Source organism: Hypanus sabinus, chromosome 8 (assembly GCF_030144855.1).
Source record: "Hypanus sabinus isolate sHypSab1 chromosome 8, sHypSab1.hap1, whole genome shotgun sequence".
NCBI classification, from domain to species: Eukaryota; Metazoa; Chordata; class Chondrichthyes; order Myliobatiformes; family Dasyatidae; genus Hypanus; species Hypanus sabinus.
Window position 1 is genome coordinate 160457703 of NC_082713.1, and position 19043 is coordinate 160476745.

At 37.3% G+C, this 19043-nt stretch overlaps 1 protein-coding gene across 5 annotated transcripts in view; it reads left to right on the forward strand.

Annotated features, from left to right (window-relative positions):
* Positions 1–19043, forward strand: part of ptprq (protein tyrosine phosphatase receptor type Q) — a 171284-nt gene that overhangs the window by 17118 nt on the left and 135123 nt on the right. For all 5 annotated transcript variants that reach the window (XM_059978394.1, XM_059978390.1, XM_059978391.1 and 2 more), the window contains exons 9-16: positions 844–1128; positions 1906–2178; positions 5540–5800; positions 8459–8589; positions 8829–8958; positions 11951–12104; positions 15215–15321; positions 16900–16997. In XM_059978394.1, coding sequence (XP_059834377.1) covers positions 844–1128; positions 1906–2178; positions 5540–5800; positions 8459–8589; positions 8829–8958; positions 11951–12104; positions 15215–15321; positions 16900–16997 — 1439 coding nt within the window. The remainder of the gene's footprint in view (positions 1–843; positions 1129–1905; positions 2179–5539; positions 5801–8458; positions 8590–8828; positions 8959–11950; positions 12105–15214; positions 15322–16899; positions 16998–19043) is intronic.

Here is a 19043-nt window from a genome sequence, read left to right on the forward strand (position 1 = left end):
AGTATGGTCTGCCATTTCATCATGCCTGATCTATTTGCCCTCTCAGCCCCAGTATCCTGCTCTCTCCCCGTATTCCTTCATGCCCTGACCAGTCAACAATCTAGCATCCTCTGCCTTAAATATACATAAAAACTTAGACTCCACAGCCTCCTGTAGCAACAAATTCCACAGATTCACCACTCTCTGACTAAAGAGAAATCTCCTCATCTCCATTCTAAAAGGACGCCCCTCTAATCTGAGGGTGTGCTGTCTGGTCTTAGACTCTCCCGTCATAGGAAACATCCTCTCCACACCCACTCCATCAAGGCCTTTCAACACTTAATAAGTTTCAACCCCTCATTCTTCGTAATTCTAGTGAATACAGTTCCAGAGCCATCAAACTCTTTATATGATAAGCTCTTCAATCCTGGAATCGTTTTCGTGAACTTCCTTTGAACCCTCCCCAGTGTCAGCACATCCTTTCTAAGATAAGAGGCCGAAAACTGCTGGAGATGGTGCTGTAAAAATTGGGCTGTAGCTGCAAATATTTAGTGCGGCTCTAGAACTGATGCTGGTGGTGTCTGTAAAGCAAGGGTAGGATCATTGTAGGCCAGACCAGAGTTTATTTTAGCAAGTTATTCTTTTGGAATAACAATAAGTAAAGACATTAAAACAACATCTGCCTAATGGGATAGAAATAGAATGAACATTTGGTGTTCCTTATCTTTAAGTTCTAAATTATGTTGTTTGATTTTGTAATTTTTAAAAATGCTTTCTGATATAAAATCAGATGCTCAGTTGATACTCTGTTGCTTTATCAGACATTTGTTTAATTTCCAAATTTATACATTTGATCTTAAACAGGGCCAAATCCACCACGAAATATTACAGCTGGAGCAGTAACATCCTCTTCACTACAATTGTTCTGGGTTGCACCAGAGGAATCACCATCTGAATCCTTTCATCATTACCTCATCAGCGTTATGCCATTTAAATCAAGCGATCTAGTAACTGAAGACGTTCCCGGAGATAAGACCTCTGTGGTACTTAGGAACCTTATGCCATTCCAATCTTACGAAGTCTATGTCCAAGCAGTGACAGAGGGAGGGTCACTGAGTTGTGCTGAAGGACCATTATTTGCAATAACAGGTAGAGAGAGATCTATTTTCAAACAAAAGGACCTGAATTTACATTAACGTAGTTTCATTCTGCTGTCAGTCTATATCTTTTTCACATGTAGCATGTAATTTACCTCTACTTGTAATTTAAGATAACTTAACACAACATTGAAGTAATTGCGATTGACGTTGGTGAGGCCTAATTTGGAGTGCAGTTTTGGTCACCTGCCTACAGGAAAGATGTAAACAAGGTTTAATGAGTGCAGAGAATATTTACAAGGATGTTGCTGGGTCTGGTGGACCTGAGTTATAAGGAAAGATTGAATAGGTTAGGATTTTATTCCTTGGAGCGTAGGAGATTGAGGGGAGATTTGAGAGAGGTATACAGAATTATGAGGGGTATGGATAGGGTAAAAGGAAGCAGGTTTTTTTCCACTGAGATTGAGTGGGGATACAACTAGAGGTCATGGGTTAAGGGTGAAAGGTGAAAAGTTTAAGGGGAACATGAGGGGAAACTTTTTCAGTCAGAGGATTGTGGAAGTGTGGAATGAGCTACCAGTTGTTTAGATAGCAGGGGTGGCAGGAGTATGGAGGGGTACAAATTTGATAGGGGAGCCAGTTGAAATGGTTTGTTATGGGCTCGATGGGCCAAAGAGCATATTACTGGGCTATACTTTACTATGACTCTGACATTAGTATTCAAATCGAATAGATAAACCTGACTCAAATGAAGTCTTTAGTATTTGAGCTTTGGAACTATTCTTACACTTGTGTTTCTGTAATTTTGTGCTGTACATTGTGACTTTAGATCCCAGCTCTCCAGTCAGCATTTACATTGATAATGCAGAAGTTTGGGAGAACAGAATCATTGTACATTGGGAGTCTCCACTGGAAGGATGCGACGAATACCACCTTCGAATACAAATGAGCAATAAAAGCAGTGAAGTAAAAGAGTATTCAGTAATAAATACAACACTCTTTCAATTTGATTTCATGATCCCTGGAGTCACGTATGACATTGAGGTGATGGCAGTAAGGAATGGGAAGAGAAGCAAGCCAGAATGTATCATACAGACAACAAGTGAGTGAGATAATCTATTTATAATTTATTTGAGAAGATTTTCTGACATTATTGATTTTCCTTGTCTCCTGCTGCCACTGCGGCAGGAAATTAACAAATCTGAAGAAAATGCTCTGTTTCCCGGATGCCTTAAAAGTAAAGAGTTTTTCAGTATTCTAACTGCTGAGGGACACTGGGTACTATGAAACCATGGTATACTAATTACAACAGGGACACACTGGTGGAGTCTAGGTAGAGCAGCTGGCTGGTGATGAAGGAAGAAAAAATAAATTATTTATCTGGATTGATCCATCATCTGCAAGGCATGTGGAACAGCTTTGAGGTTGGACTTGCCTGATTGTTCAAATTTCCAGAGAGGTTAGTGTCAAGTGCAGTGTTTCCAAATACTCATAGAAACTTTCATGGATGTTCAGTCATCCAGCAAGCCTATGTTGGTATCAATTAGGAGAGCTCAGCAACTGAGATCATCAAGATGAATTGACCATAATACTTAATATTTTGTTTAAAAAAAAAAGAAACAGATGCTTGCAACTCCTTTTTTTTTATAACAATCTCACAAACAGGTAAAAGTGGTCCCAGTTAATAATAGTGCAAAATAAAGAGAAAGCACTGGGGGATGATAGTTTGTTCATTCCTGTCCAAAACTGCAGCAAAATTGGGTAGAATGATGTGGGTAGATTTTTTCTTTGCCACTAACACAATGAGTGTTGCTAATGACCGTGAAAAGAGTCAAGCTGGTGCTCTGACAGGAGAAGTAAACTGTAGGAATTCATACTAAGAGCCCACTTATTTATTTATCTATTTATCTATCTTGTCTTATTTATGTTTATTGATTAATTGAGAGAGATACAGCACGGAATAAGCCCTTTCAACCCTTCAAGCCAGGCCACCCAGCAATTCCTGATTTAACCCTAACCTGACAATGATCAATTAACCTACCACGTAGTACATCCTTAGACTGTGAGAGGAAACAGGAGCACCAGAGAACACAGGAGAATTGAACCTGGGTTGCTGGTACTGTAAAGCATTGTGTTAATTACTGTGCTACCATGTGGCCCCAAGGTCTGGGAAGCATTTTGGAGACTATAACATTTTGAAGTATTTTACAGAGGTAAAGACATTGGAGCTAGTCTGTGACCAGGGATAGTTCAGTTGAGGAGAATCATGATGAAAGAAAATGGTACAATACTGAAGATGTAGAAGCATTTTCAATATCCAAGAAAGGAGGATAAGAAATCAGTATGTAGTTTAGGGGAGTGAGATTAGGAGCGACAATATCAGTTTGGTGAATAAGAAGAGTATGAAGATAGTATCCAAATTCTTCGTGCTGTTGTGTTTCTAGTATTCTATAAATGCTAGACACCGTAAGCCTAAAATTCGATAATTTAACGTATCTTAAGAACATAGAAACATAGAAAATAGGTGCAGGAGTAGGCCATTCGGCCCTTCCAGCCTGCACCGCCATTCAGTATGATCATGGCTGATCATCCAACTCAGAATCCTGTACCTGCTTTCTCTCCATACCCCCTGATCCCTTTAGCCACAAGGGCCATATCTAACTTCCTCTTAAATATAGCCAAAGAACCGGCCTCAACTGTTTCCTGTGGCAGAGAATTCCACAGATTCACCACTCTCTGTGTGAAGAAGTTTTTCCTCATCTCGGTCCTAAAAGGCTTCCCCTTTATCCTTAAACTGTGACCCCTCGTTCTGGACTTCCCCAACATCGGAAACAATCTTCCTGCATCTAGCCTGTCCAATCCCTTTAGAATACGTTACTGCATTTACTTGAAAATGTAGAAAGAACGTTTAAAAATAGTTCATAGAATCAGGGCAGTTGACATTAATTTGTAGGGTATAACAGAGCAGAAAAAAATGTTAAGTGAGCAGGGAAACGCTGAGCAAGCGGTTTCAACTCTATCCTAACACTCACCTGCCTGGCCCTCACCATGGTGAGGGAAAATGCAAACCAGAGGAACAGCACTCAAATTCTGTTGGGGATTGAACAACCCAATGGTATGAACATTGGATTTTCCAATTTCAGATAAGACACACCCCATGTGCTCCTTTCTGTTATCTACCCAGGTTCTCCCACCTATCTTCACTCCCCAACCAAGCAGCCAGTTTCATTTAGCTCCTTGCTGCTGGTTGCATCTGCTTTCACCCCCACACCTTACCTAATGGGTTATCCATCTCCTCCACCAACTGGTTCCACATAACCATTATCCTTCCTTTATCTACTTACTCACCACCTCTCTTACTTATCAAATACGAGCCTCCATCTCTGTCACACCCTTCCCCCTGTAGTTTCGCTCATCCTCCACCTGGATTCATCTGCTCCCTTTTCTCAGTTGTTCCCTATTACCTACCAACCTCTGTCTCCCAGCTCCATATCTCCCCCTCATCAAGTTGGCTCATTCTGCCCATCATTCGGCTCATCATGAATCCCCCCCCCCCCCAAATCTGGATTCACCACCTGTAGCTGCGTCCTCAAATGTTGCCGTCCTGCTGAGTTCTTCTAGCTGTTTGATTTATTTTGCATCTTCAAACTTACATTTGGTTTGCCTTAAGTATACTCATTGGCCACTTTATTAGATAACTCCTATTCCTGGTATTCTGCTGTGTAGACCATCCACAAGGTTTGATGAATTGTGCATTTTTTGCTCACCACTGTTGTAATGTGTGGTTTTTGAGTTACAGTTGCTTTCCTGTCAGTTAGAACCAGTCTGGCCATTCTCCTCTGACCTCTCTCATTAACAAGGCGTTTTCACCCACAGAACTGCCACTTACTGAATTGTTTTTTTTGCTTCTCCTGTTATTCTCTGTAAACTCTAAAGACTGTTTTGTGTGAAAATCCCAGAAGATCAGCAGTTTTTCAGATACTCAAACCATGCCTTCTGTCACTAACAATCATTCCAATGTCGAAGTTACTTAGTTCTTCCCCATTCTGGTGTTTGGTCTGAACAATAACAACCTCTCAGTCATGATACACATGATTTTATGCATTGAGTTGCTGCCACATGAGTGCCTGACTAGATATTTGCATTAAAGAGCAGGTGTATCTTATAAAGTGGCTACTGACTGTATTTACGGTAAACCAAAAGTGAGTATTAAGGTGCAAAAGAAATTAAACATTTGGTTGTGTTAATGAACTCTGTTCCTTGGTGACTGATTGGGCTCTTCTTTCAGGCTGACATAGACAACTCATAACTCTAGACCATTATTTGATCCTTCACTGTCCTTTTAGTCTCCAATGCAAAAATGACACTTTTTAATTTCAGTAATAACCTCCATTCATGTATGCTGTGTATTTCCTCATTTAGACAACTCATTTTATAAAATAACAACATTATCATTTTTTCAGGGCCACTACCAGTTGAGATTGTCTTTCCTATTGATGTTCAGACCCACTCAACAGTACTGTATGTCAGTATGCCAAAAACTGGCATATTTGATGAAGTCATTGTTACATATGGAGATGAAGTTAAAAGAATGGCTACATTTAGGAGAGATGTTAATATAACAATAGAAAAATTGATCCCTGGTGAAGAATATAAATTTGCTGTGTATTCAAACAGTGGCAACATGAAGAGCAAGGTGTACAGAGTTCCTGCTGTGAAAACCCGTGAGTATTAAAAGTAGCAATCTCTACACATCCATAACAAACATGACTTTAAATTCATCTTGCCCTCATTTGTAATTCTCACTTCATAATTTTTGATGAATTTTCAGTGTTTGAAAGGATTATGTTTATCGAGAAGGGGTATGAGAAAATTCGTAGAATTACTAACAAGCTAATCTGCTTGTAACGTCACAACGTTAAACTAGTTCAAAATAAGCCACGCAAGTCCGAAATGTGGGTTTAACTTTGAGTTTACTTTAAACGAGATGCACATGTATCATGTGATAGTGTGATGACGTATGCAAATTACATATTTTTAGATTAAAGAGCAGATGTATCTTATAAAGTGGCTACTGGCTGTATTTACGGTAAACCAAATGTGAGTTCTAAGGTGCAAAAGAAATTAAACATTTGGTTCTGTTTATGAACTCTATTCCTTGGTGACTGATTCTGTTCTTTCAGGCTGACACAGACAACTCATAACTAATTATTTATTTAAATGAACAAGAATATTTAATTAAACCCACACACACACACACACACACACACGATCACTCAAGTATTATTGAAATACTTAGTTCACAACATAAACTTTGATGCTCTTTCCTTAAAATGAATAATTATAACATTTCACATCCATTATTTTAGAAAATCTCAGGCAATAGGGATAAGGAATAAGATATTCATAGGCCTTCTCTTTTTGCTATAAACAGAAGATGATAAAATAGAGTTAGAAATATAGTTAACACTTGAAATATAAGTTTCTACTGTGAATTAAAAAGTTTAGCAATTATTTTCTGGCCTTGTCAACTAGGATTTTTTGTTTTAGCTTTGACTTAGAAATTACAATAGATCCACATATAGTTGATGACCTTATACTTAGGGAATTTCAAACTTGCTTCAGATTTTTCAGTAATAATATGTATTTAAACATAATGGTCAAATAGGAGACGTCTGATAACTAGAGTTGGAATTAGATGTGTGTGTGCGCTCTGGTTTAAAGTGAAAGGGAACTTAATAAAAGAACATGTAGTGTTGCAGTAGTTGATGCCCGTGCATTGGCAAAAAAGATTCATTAACAGGTCCATTATAGAAACTTGATGTTGAAGTATGTACAGTACTGTGCAAATATATAGTAGGCGCATATATAGTATAGAGCTTTGGTGCCTGACTTCTGCACATTACTGTGGTAATTTTATGTATTGCATTGTACTGCTGCTAGAAAAAAACAAATTTCATGACATGAGCGAGTGATGGTAAACCTGATTCTGATATGGGTCTCTGTTGTGGACTGAGAGTGGGAAGGAGGCAGGGAGAGGGGAATCATGGTTGGGAAAGGGAAAGAACAAGAAGCACGAGAGAGACATTCTGTTTTGATCAATAAACCAATGTTCGGAAAAAAATGTTGTCTCAGGGCTGGGTGTGCCAGCACCCACACCACCCCCTGCCCCTGGCACCGCTTCTCTGCTCCCACGATCATTCTGCGGCGCTCCACCCTCAATAGTCCCAACATCCTTTGCTCCCGCCAGATTTACAAACTCACTCTCCATGTTGACAAATACAGTACTGTGCAATGCATGTTTAAATTCTGAAATTATGAAGCAACTGTTGGCAGAATTTCAGATGGTGACGGGAGGGTGTACAGGAGCGATACACACCTGTTCGTTGAGTGGTGTCACAGCAACAACCTTGCACTGAATATCAGCAAGACCAAAGAGCTGATTGTGGACATCTTCAAGGAGTAGTATCTAAGGAACGCAGTGTCCATCATTAAGGACCCCCCACTACCCAGGATATTCCCTTTTCTCATTGTTACCATTGGGACAGAAGCTTGAAAGGACACACTCCCAGTGATTCAGCAACAGCTTCTTCCTCTCTGCCATCCAACTCATGAATGGATATTGAACCCATGAACACTACCTCACTGCTCTTTTAATTTCTTTTGAAGTTAACTATTTATATATATATATAGTTAATGTAAATCAGTATTTTTCTCTATATTTATTTATCATGTATTTCATTGTACTGCTGCTGTACAGTTGACAAATTCCACAATATGTGCCAGTGATATTAACTCTGATTCTGACTCTGATACATGAAAATGTCTGTGCTTTGCTTCCATAAGGCCATAAGATATTGGAGCAGAATTAGGCCATTTGGCCCATCGAGTCTGCTCCGCCTTTCAATCTTAGCTCATCCTTTTTTTCCTCCTTCTCAACCCCATTTCCCAGCCTTCTCCTTTTCACGCTCTGTTTAATTTTCACACTCAGTCTTCTGGGGAGACTGACCACAAGGAAAAGAATTTTCTATGATAAAGCATTATTCTATGTTGAGCATGTTGAGCAATGCTCAACATAGCATTGTTCTCCTATTGAAATTGCAGACCCTCTGGTCTGATTTTCAGAATGTACATTTCATCATGTGAGAACCTCATATAATCATCTTGCCACTTCCAATTCGCTTGCTGTTCATTAATTTCCATCGATAAATTTTTCAAGATAAAGTGACTAAAATTAGAACTCTTTTTCTGAATGGGAAATATCTTTTCTCCAAATCTTATCTGCCATGAAATCTTGCATGCTTATTACACCTATAATGTTATTTCTTCCCTATAAGCTGAAACAATAACTTACGGTGTTATTGATTCTCTTCCTATTCTAGATTTGGTACCTCCCACTAATTTACGTGAAGGGATGGTCACAGAAACATCACTGGAGTTAGTGTGGGATAAAGCAGAAGGACATTTCAACCAATATGAAGTGCTATGTTTAAATTGTGGCAAGCAGCTTGTGGTAACCTCACTCTACTCAGTGCATTTAAACATACATCATATGGTATATGTAACATGGCATGTAACAAATTTAATATGTAGTTCTGCAGATTGTCAATTTCAGTTTGGAAAAGACAGAAGTAGACTATGTAGTTAAACTAATAGAGCTTTTTTTGGCAAATGTGATTAAAAGATCTTCCGGCTTTGTTAACATTGAATTAAAAATTAAAAAAAAATTGATTTATTTGTTATTTGTTTCAGGTTCAAAAGGTTAAACAAGAATTTGTGGTATTTACAAAATTGACTCCAGGAAAACTGTATAATATTTCACTACGGACAGAAAAGGAAAACTATCAAGATAGCATTCCCGTGAAACAATTAATACGCACATGTTAAGTTTCATTTTGTTTTTAATACTTTGCATTATATTTTTCTCTCTGTTAACTTGAGTAAAGTAGTTGAAATGTATAAACTGCTGAGAAGCTCTTAGCTTATAGACTTTTCTTTCATTCTTAATTGATCTCTACATTTTTTTCTAAACTTAAAATTATTGAGAGATCATAAGAACTAGATTCTACAGTTCAAAGTTCAAAATAAAATTTATTATCAGAGTACATATATGTCACCACATACAACCCTGAGATTCTTTTTCTGCGGGCATACTTAGCAAATCTATAGAACTGTAACTGTAAACAGGATCAACGGACAACAAACTGTGCAAGTGCAAGTATAAATAAATAGTAATAAATAACAGCATTAAATAACAAGATAAACTGTCCTTAAATGAGTGTAGTTAACCCTATCTGTTCAAGAGCCTGATGGTTTAGGGTTACTAACTGTTCTTGAACCTGTTGGAGTGAGTGCTGAGGCTCTTGTACCTTCTACCTGATAGCTGCAGTGAGAAAAGAACATGGCCTGGGTGGTGAGGACCTTTGATGAAGGGATGCTGCTTTCCTTCGACAACATTTCATGTAGATGTACTCAATGACTGGGAGGATTTTACCCGTAATATACTGGGCCAAATCTACTACTTTTCATTGTATTTTGTAGATGCTGGGTATCCAGGCCAACACACAAAATGCTGGAGTAACTCAGCAGGTCAGGTAGCGTCTATGGATGGGAATAAACAGGTGACTCTTCATCAGGACTGTAAAAGACTGGAGAAGCCAAGGTAACAAGTTAGGGAGAAGGGGGAAGATGATGCTACCATGCTGGCAGGTGAAGTCAAGTGAGGGGGAAGTGGGTGGGTGGGGAAGAATGAAGTGAGAAGCTATGGGGTGAAAGGTGGATAGGAGAGGAGAGTGGACCATGGAGAAAGGGAAGGAGGGGGGACATCTGAACGAGATGATGGGTAGGTGAGGAGAAGAGAAGGGATAAGAGGGGAGCCAGAATTACAAATGCAAAAGAGAGAAGGGGGTTGGGAGACAAATTACCAGAAGTTAGAGACATCGATGTTCGTGCCATTAGGTTGGAGGCTACCAGACTGATGCACCATCAATAACTCACACTGAGACGTAAGGCAAGATATCGGCTTTTATTGACTGGAAGAAGGAACCAGGAGTGAGTGTCTATCATACAATGTCTTGGAGACTGAGGCCGAGCGTCAGGCCTCAGATCTCCTTTATACAGGGGCCTGTGGGAGGAGCCACAGGAGCAGTCAGCAGGGGGCGTGTCCCGACAGGCACATAGTTCACCACATAGACAGAAGATTCTGCACCTTAATCTGGCTTCTTCCCTCTTCCTTTTCAGTCCTGATGAAGAATCTTGGCTTGAAACATTGACTGTTTATTCCTTTCCATTGATGTAGTTCCTCATATTTTGTGTGTGACATTGAGTGAAGAGTTGCTTTCTGTTTACTTCGACGATTTAAGAAGTCTGTAAATTAAGCTGTTTAAGGATGGACTTGGCTGGAATGGAATGTAGGCAGCTGGAAGTTTTAAAAATAGTGTGGAAGTAATGAAGACAGACAATTCGTTTGGGAAAGAGGAATCAAAAAAGTCAATTCTTGAGGTGTAAAAACTGTGCCTTTAGACTGCGAGAATTTGAAAATTAAACAAGCTAACCATATGGTGGAATCCAAGATAAATAGTTAAATTTAATATATATTTAAAGAAGATTTTAGTTTGAAGCATACCATGGGATTAAACATGAAACCAGATAGGATATTCATGTCTACCCAGATTAGCTGAGGAATATGATGTTAAATGCTGTCTAAGACTTCCTTGCTGATGAAATGGAGTGGAAATTTCAGCTGAAGAATGACATTCTGGATAGAACTTTGCGTTGGTGTAGGTTTGGAGTGCAGTGGATAGCAATTCTGATCAAACTGTTCAGTTTGAATATTGAGTTGAAGGCAGCAGATGCATTAAAAAATGTGCTAAGATCTGCCACGGTTAATAGTTACCTACTTCAATTTGATCGTATGCAATACGTTGTGGTGATGTTGGTTTATTAAAGCTCTAACTCGTATACAATCATCGGCCTGGTTCCTTCTGTATAAAATGGCTGTGTTCTTATATCATTACTTAAATCTCAACTGAGATATCGTTCAGGCATCCTGTGCAACAAAGCTGGAGTGATAAATTATCATTTAGCTTATTAAGTACAGACATCCTCAGCATTTTCAGAACTTGTATTAAACAATTTCCTTTTCCGAAGTAGGCTAGTATATCTAGTCTCCCTGTTAAATATGGCTGCTGTTTCTGAACATATATGGCATTTACAGCTCTATTACTGTGGCCCTCCATAGGTTGGGGTCGGCCATGGATCTTGCGCCCTAGCTGTCTACGTGATACGCAAGCTAGGGCAGTACGATATGAAGATATAGCAGTCTCCCCCTCTCCATTCTCTGATGAATCCAAAGGAATAGCAGAAGCTGACGCTGTTTGGCATCATTGGTGTCGCAGCAGTTGCCAGTCAGTGTTGAGCTCAACATAGGACTGCCTTAGGCTCTTCAGCGCTGGATTTTTCTTTGTGGTTTTACCCCCAAAGTCTTCCCCATGATTGGATATAGGTGCAAGGCAGCGGAAGTTTGAGCTTTCCTTCTCCTAAATGAGCTTCCAACCACGGCTGATGAGCCCGAAGCAACTGTTTTTAAGGCACCAGTAAAATGCATTTGTCCCTGCTCCTGCCGGGCTTAATAGCTAAGCTACACTTGAAGGCCAGGAGCTGGACTTGGTTGTTAGAGGCTATTTGAGACGCATACCATTGGGAGCATTTAAAAGATGGTGAAAGCTTATCACCCCGGCGATAACAACCCTATCATTAGAAAAGGAATTGTTCTTAACAAATTTATAACGATTTTAAAAATAAACAGAAAATTTAATTCTAATTTTGGTGAATTCATATTAGCCAATAATCAATGTTCATCTTTGCCATTTTAGTGCCAAGTCCCGTGGAGAATCTAAATTATAACAAGTCTTCATATTCATTAATGCTGAGCTGGCCAGAACCTGTTGGTGTATTTGATGGGTTTAATCTAACACTTGCCAGCAAAGTTATACATCAGGTTGTTGAAATTCCTTTTACTCATTCACGGTAAGATATTTAATGCTATTTTGAAAGTTATGATTGAATAAGATATATAATGTGAATCAAGTTACTTTCTTAGATGATTGCAATTAAATCAATCAGATAAAAATGTTTGTTTTTTATAAACATTTCATTTCAAAACATTTCATTTTATATTTTATGGAAATTTTAACACTACAATGTGATTAATCAAATTACTCTTCTTTGTAAGTCGATGCCCAAGCTCTATGCCTGTTCATCATAACATAATGATGTATTTGTGAAGGTCTCTGCTGATCCAAGAGGGTGTTAATGATCCAAAGATATAAATGACATGCTCTGTTGGAAGGAATGTCAAAATCCATCTTCCTCTAAATACTACCAGACTATATCAATACCATTTAATACCTGTTGTTTGCAGAAATTGGTTGATGCATTTGTCCACAACATAAGAGTGTGAATGCCTGTCTCTTTGAGTTTAATTTGCCATTCAGTTCTATCACAGTTGATTCCCTACTTTAAGTCTGCTCGTCTTGACTAGAAAGTGTAATAATTTTGCTGACAAACAACCATCAATTTTAGTTTCAAAACCTTCAATTGACCTATCCTCAATTTACATATCGGGATGGAAGTTGACTTCCACCACTTCCTGTGTGCAGATGTACTTCCTGATATTGTCCTGCAATGACTTTTCTTTTTCTTTCTTTTTATATCTTTTCATTAATTTTAAACAAACATAAGAGAAACATAGAGACAGAGAGTTTGAGAATACATAATTAATAGGTTAAAGTATAAATACAAATAGATGATAATCGATTTATAATTACCTGTCAAACTCATAGTGATTACGAAAAAAGTAAATAAGAAAAAAAACCCCTCCAAAAAAAAACCTAACCAACATGGACCATTGCATTATGTCAAATATGCACAGCAGCGTCAATAACTCCGTACCTCCATCCAAATAATTAAGGATAATAAAAGTAAGGTTTAGGAAAAGTCAGTTTAGCAGAAAATGTTGAATAAATGGTCTCCAAGTTTCTTTAAATTTAATTGAAGGGTCAAAAACAACACTTCTAATTTTTTCTAAACTCAAATAAGAAATAGTTTGAGAAAACCACTGAAATATGGTTGGAGGATTAATTTCTTTCCAATTCAATAAGATAGATCTTCTAGCCATTAATGTAACAAATGCAATCATCCGCCAAGCTGAGGGGGATAAACAACTATTATCCACCGTTGGTAAGCCAAAAATTGCAGTAATAGGATGCGGTTGCATTTTAATATTCAGAACTTTTGAAATAATACGGAAAACATCTTTCTAATAATTTTGCAAGCAGGGGCAAGACCAAAACATGCGGGTCAATGAAGCAACTTCAGAATGATATCTGTCACAGGTTGGATGAACATAAGAATAAAATCGAGCAAGTTTATCCTTAGACATATGAGCCCTATGTACAACCTTCAATCGTATTAAGGCATGTTTAACACAAATAGAAGAAGAATTGACTAATTGTAAAATTTTCTCCCACTGCTCAGTGGGTATAAGATAATGAAGTTCTTTTTCCCATTCCTTCTTAATTTTTCCTGATACGTCTGGCTATATTTTCATGATCATATTATAAATGATGGCTACTAAACCCTTCTGGCAAAGATTCAGAGCTAAAATTTTTTCCATAATGTCCATTGGACATAATTTCGGAAAAAACTGTAACATGTTACTCAAGAAATTTCTAACTTGCAAGTATCTGAAAAAATGAATTTTAGGCAAATTATATTTATCAGTTAGCTGTCCAAAGGACATAAAACTATTGTCTAAAAAAAGATCACAAAAACATGTTATACCTTTTGTTTTCCGTAATACAAAGCAGGGATCTATAAAAGAGGGCTGAAAAACAAGTTAGATATAATAGGGCTTGATAAGGTAAACTTATTGAAGCCAAAGAATTTACGAAATTGAAACCATCTTCGTAATGTATGTTTAACTATAGGATTGGTTATTTGTTTATTCAATTTAGATAAAGCAAACAGAAGTGAAGATCCTAAAATAGAAAACAATGAGAAGTCTTGTACAGGTTTACATTCCAAATTTACCCATTGTGGGCAAGATACTATAATCGATTCTTGTGTCCAAAATATTAAATATCGAATATTAACTGCCCAATAGTAAAATCTCAGATTTGGCAAAGCCAAACCACCCTCCTTCTTAGACTTCTGTAAATATTTTTTACTTAATCTAGGATTTTAATTCTGCCCCCAATGACTTAGTGCTGATATGAAGATTAGAGCCTTTTAGAAACAGTTTTTACCTGTTTATGCTATGAGGTATTTTAAATATCTGAAATAGCTTAATAGATCATCTGGTAATCTCTTATAATCAAGTATAAGACAATAGTATAAGCTAATAACTTAACTCTCTGAACCAGTATGATGCTGATGTTTCAATTTTGCCCCTCCTCCAAAGTTAGTAAATCCCTTTTGATGAAGAGTGCACAGAACTGATTGCAGTATTCCAAAAGGGCTTCAGGCAAAATTGATATAACTGTACCTTAACTTCCAGCCCCTTGAGACAGGATGCCACTTTCCATTCCTATGGTTTAGAAGATACTTTATCTTTCTTAGGATGAAAAGCAGATGATCTCAGATATATGCCTACACTCTCTTGTCCAAAGTTTTGGCCAGCATTTGAATTTATTAATGTTATTTATCCATCAAATTTAGCTCTTTGCTTTTAAACAATATTTGTAAAGTAATTTGTACAGTAAATTGTAAAGTAATATTTATGAAGTAACTTGGCATTATTAGAAAACTTGGTAATAAATACTGTACATTTTATACCTGTGATTGCACTCAAAATTAATTCATTGGTCATGAATGGAGTATTTTGTGTATTTAATATACACACTAGAAGAATAATAAGATCTTAAACTCTCTGCATCTTCATGATATATATGATACCATGTAAGAGCAAATCAGTATGACAAAATTACTTTGTCTAATTATCTTTACTGATACTGATCTGTTTGTCAAATAAAAGTAGAGCACAAGCAGCAAAATGAGTAAGTTATCTAATGCAACAAGACTTTTCCATGAGGATATAACTAAAATAATGTAACAACTTTATTTTGTATGTTGTACAGAACATACCACTTTGACAAGCTAATGCCGGGTACCACCTACTCCATAACTATTGAGACAACAAGTGTAACAAAGAAGAGCCATCCCATAACAATTAGTATAACAACAGGTGAGTTTCAGTTTCAAAAGTAAAAATACTTAATAATTAGTCTGTATTGTTAGAACTTTACACTGAGCTGTTTTAAACATAAGAGTTATATGATCAAATGCTGAATGTTAAATCCCAAAGGAAACGTCTGAACTTCTTAAACTGTAATTTTACTGCCTTTAATTTTCTGAAGAGCCAAAGTTATTAACTAAGGTTATGACTTGGTTAATCCTCCCATTTCCAAAGTCAGAATAATGTGCAGGATTTGTTTGTTTGTTTATTTATTTGTTTGTTGAGATATTGTGTAGAATAGGCTGTTCCGGTTCTTCAGGCCTTGCCAGCCAGCGATTCCCAATTTCATCCTAGCTTAATCATGGGACAATCTACAATGACCAGTTAACCTACTAGCCATTATGTCTTTAGACTGTGGCAGAGAACTGGAGCACCTGAAGGAAACCCACACGGTCATGGGGTGGGAATTGTACCCAGGTTGCTGGTACTGTAAAGCATTATGCTAACCGCTATGCTGCTCTGTATCAACCTAATCTCTGCAGATTGGGTTTTCTGTTCTACCTCCACCTGTCAGGCTGAAACATTGGTGTAAGAGGCCTAGATGGTTGATCATTATTGTAAAGGAGAGGAAGGGCTAGATGGATAATAACAGGCCAATCCATCTAACATCGATGGTGGATTTATTCTCAGAAACAATCCAGACTGTGATTTAGAAAGACAGACTAGGTTTTGTCAGAATTAAATTATGGAGGAGGAGTTCAAAAAATTGCTTGATTTTTTTGGGGTTGAGCCTTTACCACTAATCACATGGTCATATATTTGGGGTGGAGACCACAGGTATCCGGCAACAACAGAATAAGAAAGCAGGAAAATCAGGATGTTCATTGAAATGAATTCAGTACCGATGTTTTTACAGCATTCCCAGCAGCAAAGAGTGAAAGAAGAAAGAAATCACCTAAAAATGTAAAAAAAAAATGGGATTTGAGCATTGCTCAGGGACCAACAATACTTTGTACCTGGCCCCTAGGTTTATCCCAGCCATATCTGCCACATCTTAAACCGTCCCATTCATCTGAATGAGATCACATGACTTCATTAATGTTTAACTAGGTTTTAGATTTTTTTCACTATTTTCAAGTTAATTAACAGCGGCTTAATATAGTTAGATAAATTTATTTTTTGTTTTTTTTTAAGCGTCTAAGTTCATTTTAACTTCAGGATATATTAAAAATAGTGAAATAGGCCTTTGTTGGGGGAAATGGTCATTGACCCATCAGGATGGTTGGGTGCCATCCAGATGCCTGGTTGTAATCCACTCCCACTTTACTTGCATTGTGGCTAAAGTCATTGAGAGCTGTTTGGCACAAATGGTGTGTAGCCATGAGCAGGGTGCAAAACAAGCAATGGGTTATGATCTAGCTCAGTGCTGATTTCAAAGAAGACCCTGGATCTGTAATGAGTAATGGGTGCCAAGCAATTAAATATTTGATTTGTGTTTCTAGTGCTTACTTGAACTTTCTTATAGGCAAATATTTACACAGACAATATTTGTATATTATCCTGTAAGGTTTTGTATGTATTTCCTAGTTCCTGAGCCTCCTATGGACCTGCAGTTTGTTGTACAGGATGAAAATTCTGCATACTTATTTTGGAAGCCTCCAAGAGGTGATTTTGATCATTTTGAGGTAAATGAAGCTTTGATTTTAATTTAGACCATAAGACGATAAAACATAGGAACCGAATTAGGCCATTTGCTCCGCCTTTACTGTAGCCTCTCTACTTCCTCAAACCTACCTGCCCCTCCACCTATCTTCATATTGTCTACAAATTTTACAACAAAGCAAATCAATTCCATCATCCAAATCGTTGCCATATAACGTAACCTCTAGTCACCGACAACCAGCCAGAAAAGGCTCCCTTTATTCCCAGTCCTGGCAATTTCTGTAATTTCTACTTAATTAACTACTTAAGAGGACAGCTGTTTACTAAGTAGGGCTCTAATTTTTATGTTTGATTCTGGAAATTTAATGTTGCTTGACTCATTGAGAAGCAAATGATCTTCAGTGGAAATGAAGCTATATTTTAATATTTAATGAACAAGCGTCATTATGTGGCTCATCTAACAATGTGGTCTAACACTAGCTAGATTGAGTTCCTTATCATTCAAAATTAATTATCGAACAATATGTTTCTTTAGTCATTTTGGAATGTGTCATAATAATTGAACAGGTGCTTCGCAGATGAATTTGAAGAGTAAAATCTAAATTGAATAATTGTGGCTATGTCTCCAGTCAAATTTAATTCATCATTATATTTATAAACTGTTCACAAATTATTTTCATTTTGGTTTTATCTTGCTCTAATCAGATTTTGTTTCATAACTGAATCTCTTAATCTGGTAATTTATCATAACAGCAATTGATTATCATCAATTGGGGTTTGATGTTCGTGTTGCCATTTGGTGCGATTTGTTTTTTGCCATGGGGTGGGGAGGTTGATGATCATGTTGCTGTTCGTGAGATTTGCTTTTATTTGTGTGGGGGGGTGGGAGGGGTTTGAGGTTTCTCTTTGAACAACATCCGTGGTTTCCTTTGTTTCATGGCTATATGGAGAAGACGAATCTCAGAGTTGTATATTGTATATAAATGAACCGTTGAATCTTTTCATAACCTGATGTGAATAGGATATTTATGTGCCATCAGCTGGAGAGTGGCTTAGAAGACTTCACAGCAAGAAAAAAAGAAAGCATTGAGTCTCCAATATCTCTATTTTTGATTTTTTGCCTATGGGGTAAATAAATTTGTTAGCACTATGCAATTAATATCATGATTTCAGGCTGTATGCTAAGTATTTACATGATAGATTTTTAATGAAGCAGGAAAGTTAACATATTTACTTTTTTAGAAATACAGTGTATTCCAGTTAAATGGGACCTGTACCTTTTGGCCCAATTAAACAGCTGGCCCGATCAGCTGAGGTGTCATGGAAATTGTCAAAAAGGTATAAAAATACAAATGACCATTTAACTGAGTAACAAATTATGTATTTAAATGCAATACAAAACAAATTAGAACACTACTAATGCTACTACAGTACTATAACACTGTTTATTGGTTCTAATAGTTATTGACGGCAGAATTCATCCTGTTTGATTGACTGTAAATGAACAGAATCACCACATTCACCTAATGAGTATAATGGACTGCCTTCATACTACACTTTTAATGATTGCATCTTCTAAATCCTCATTTTCATTGTAACATTCAAGATGATTATCATTACCTTCAAGTTCTTCTTAGTTCCTAACTTGCTGAAGTAATGAAATCATTTCATTTTCACTCATGGCCATTTCTGGCATCTCCAAGCTTGAAAGCTTGAAATTGCAGTGAGCAGAACATTTCTGAATTGTCTTACTGCTAATTTCTTGTCAACTATCAGTGACAGAAATCTTTGCATTTTGAACTGAAACATATGCAACTGATGTTATTTAAAAATGTTCGATCTAAGTATTGTCTAATGGCTGCACAGGTGCATGATGCTAACGCTAGTTAGAAACTGTTCAGCAACAGTCTGCTCTCCCAGTTAAGTGGTAAATAAATGAATGGATCACATCTATTTTCTTGATTAGTTTTTGTCCCAACTAAGCAGCTTTTTCAATTAACCAATGGCCCAGTTAATCAAAATCCACTGTACTGTCTACTTTCAATTGACAGATTACACCTAGCATGTTC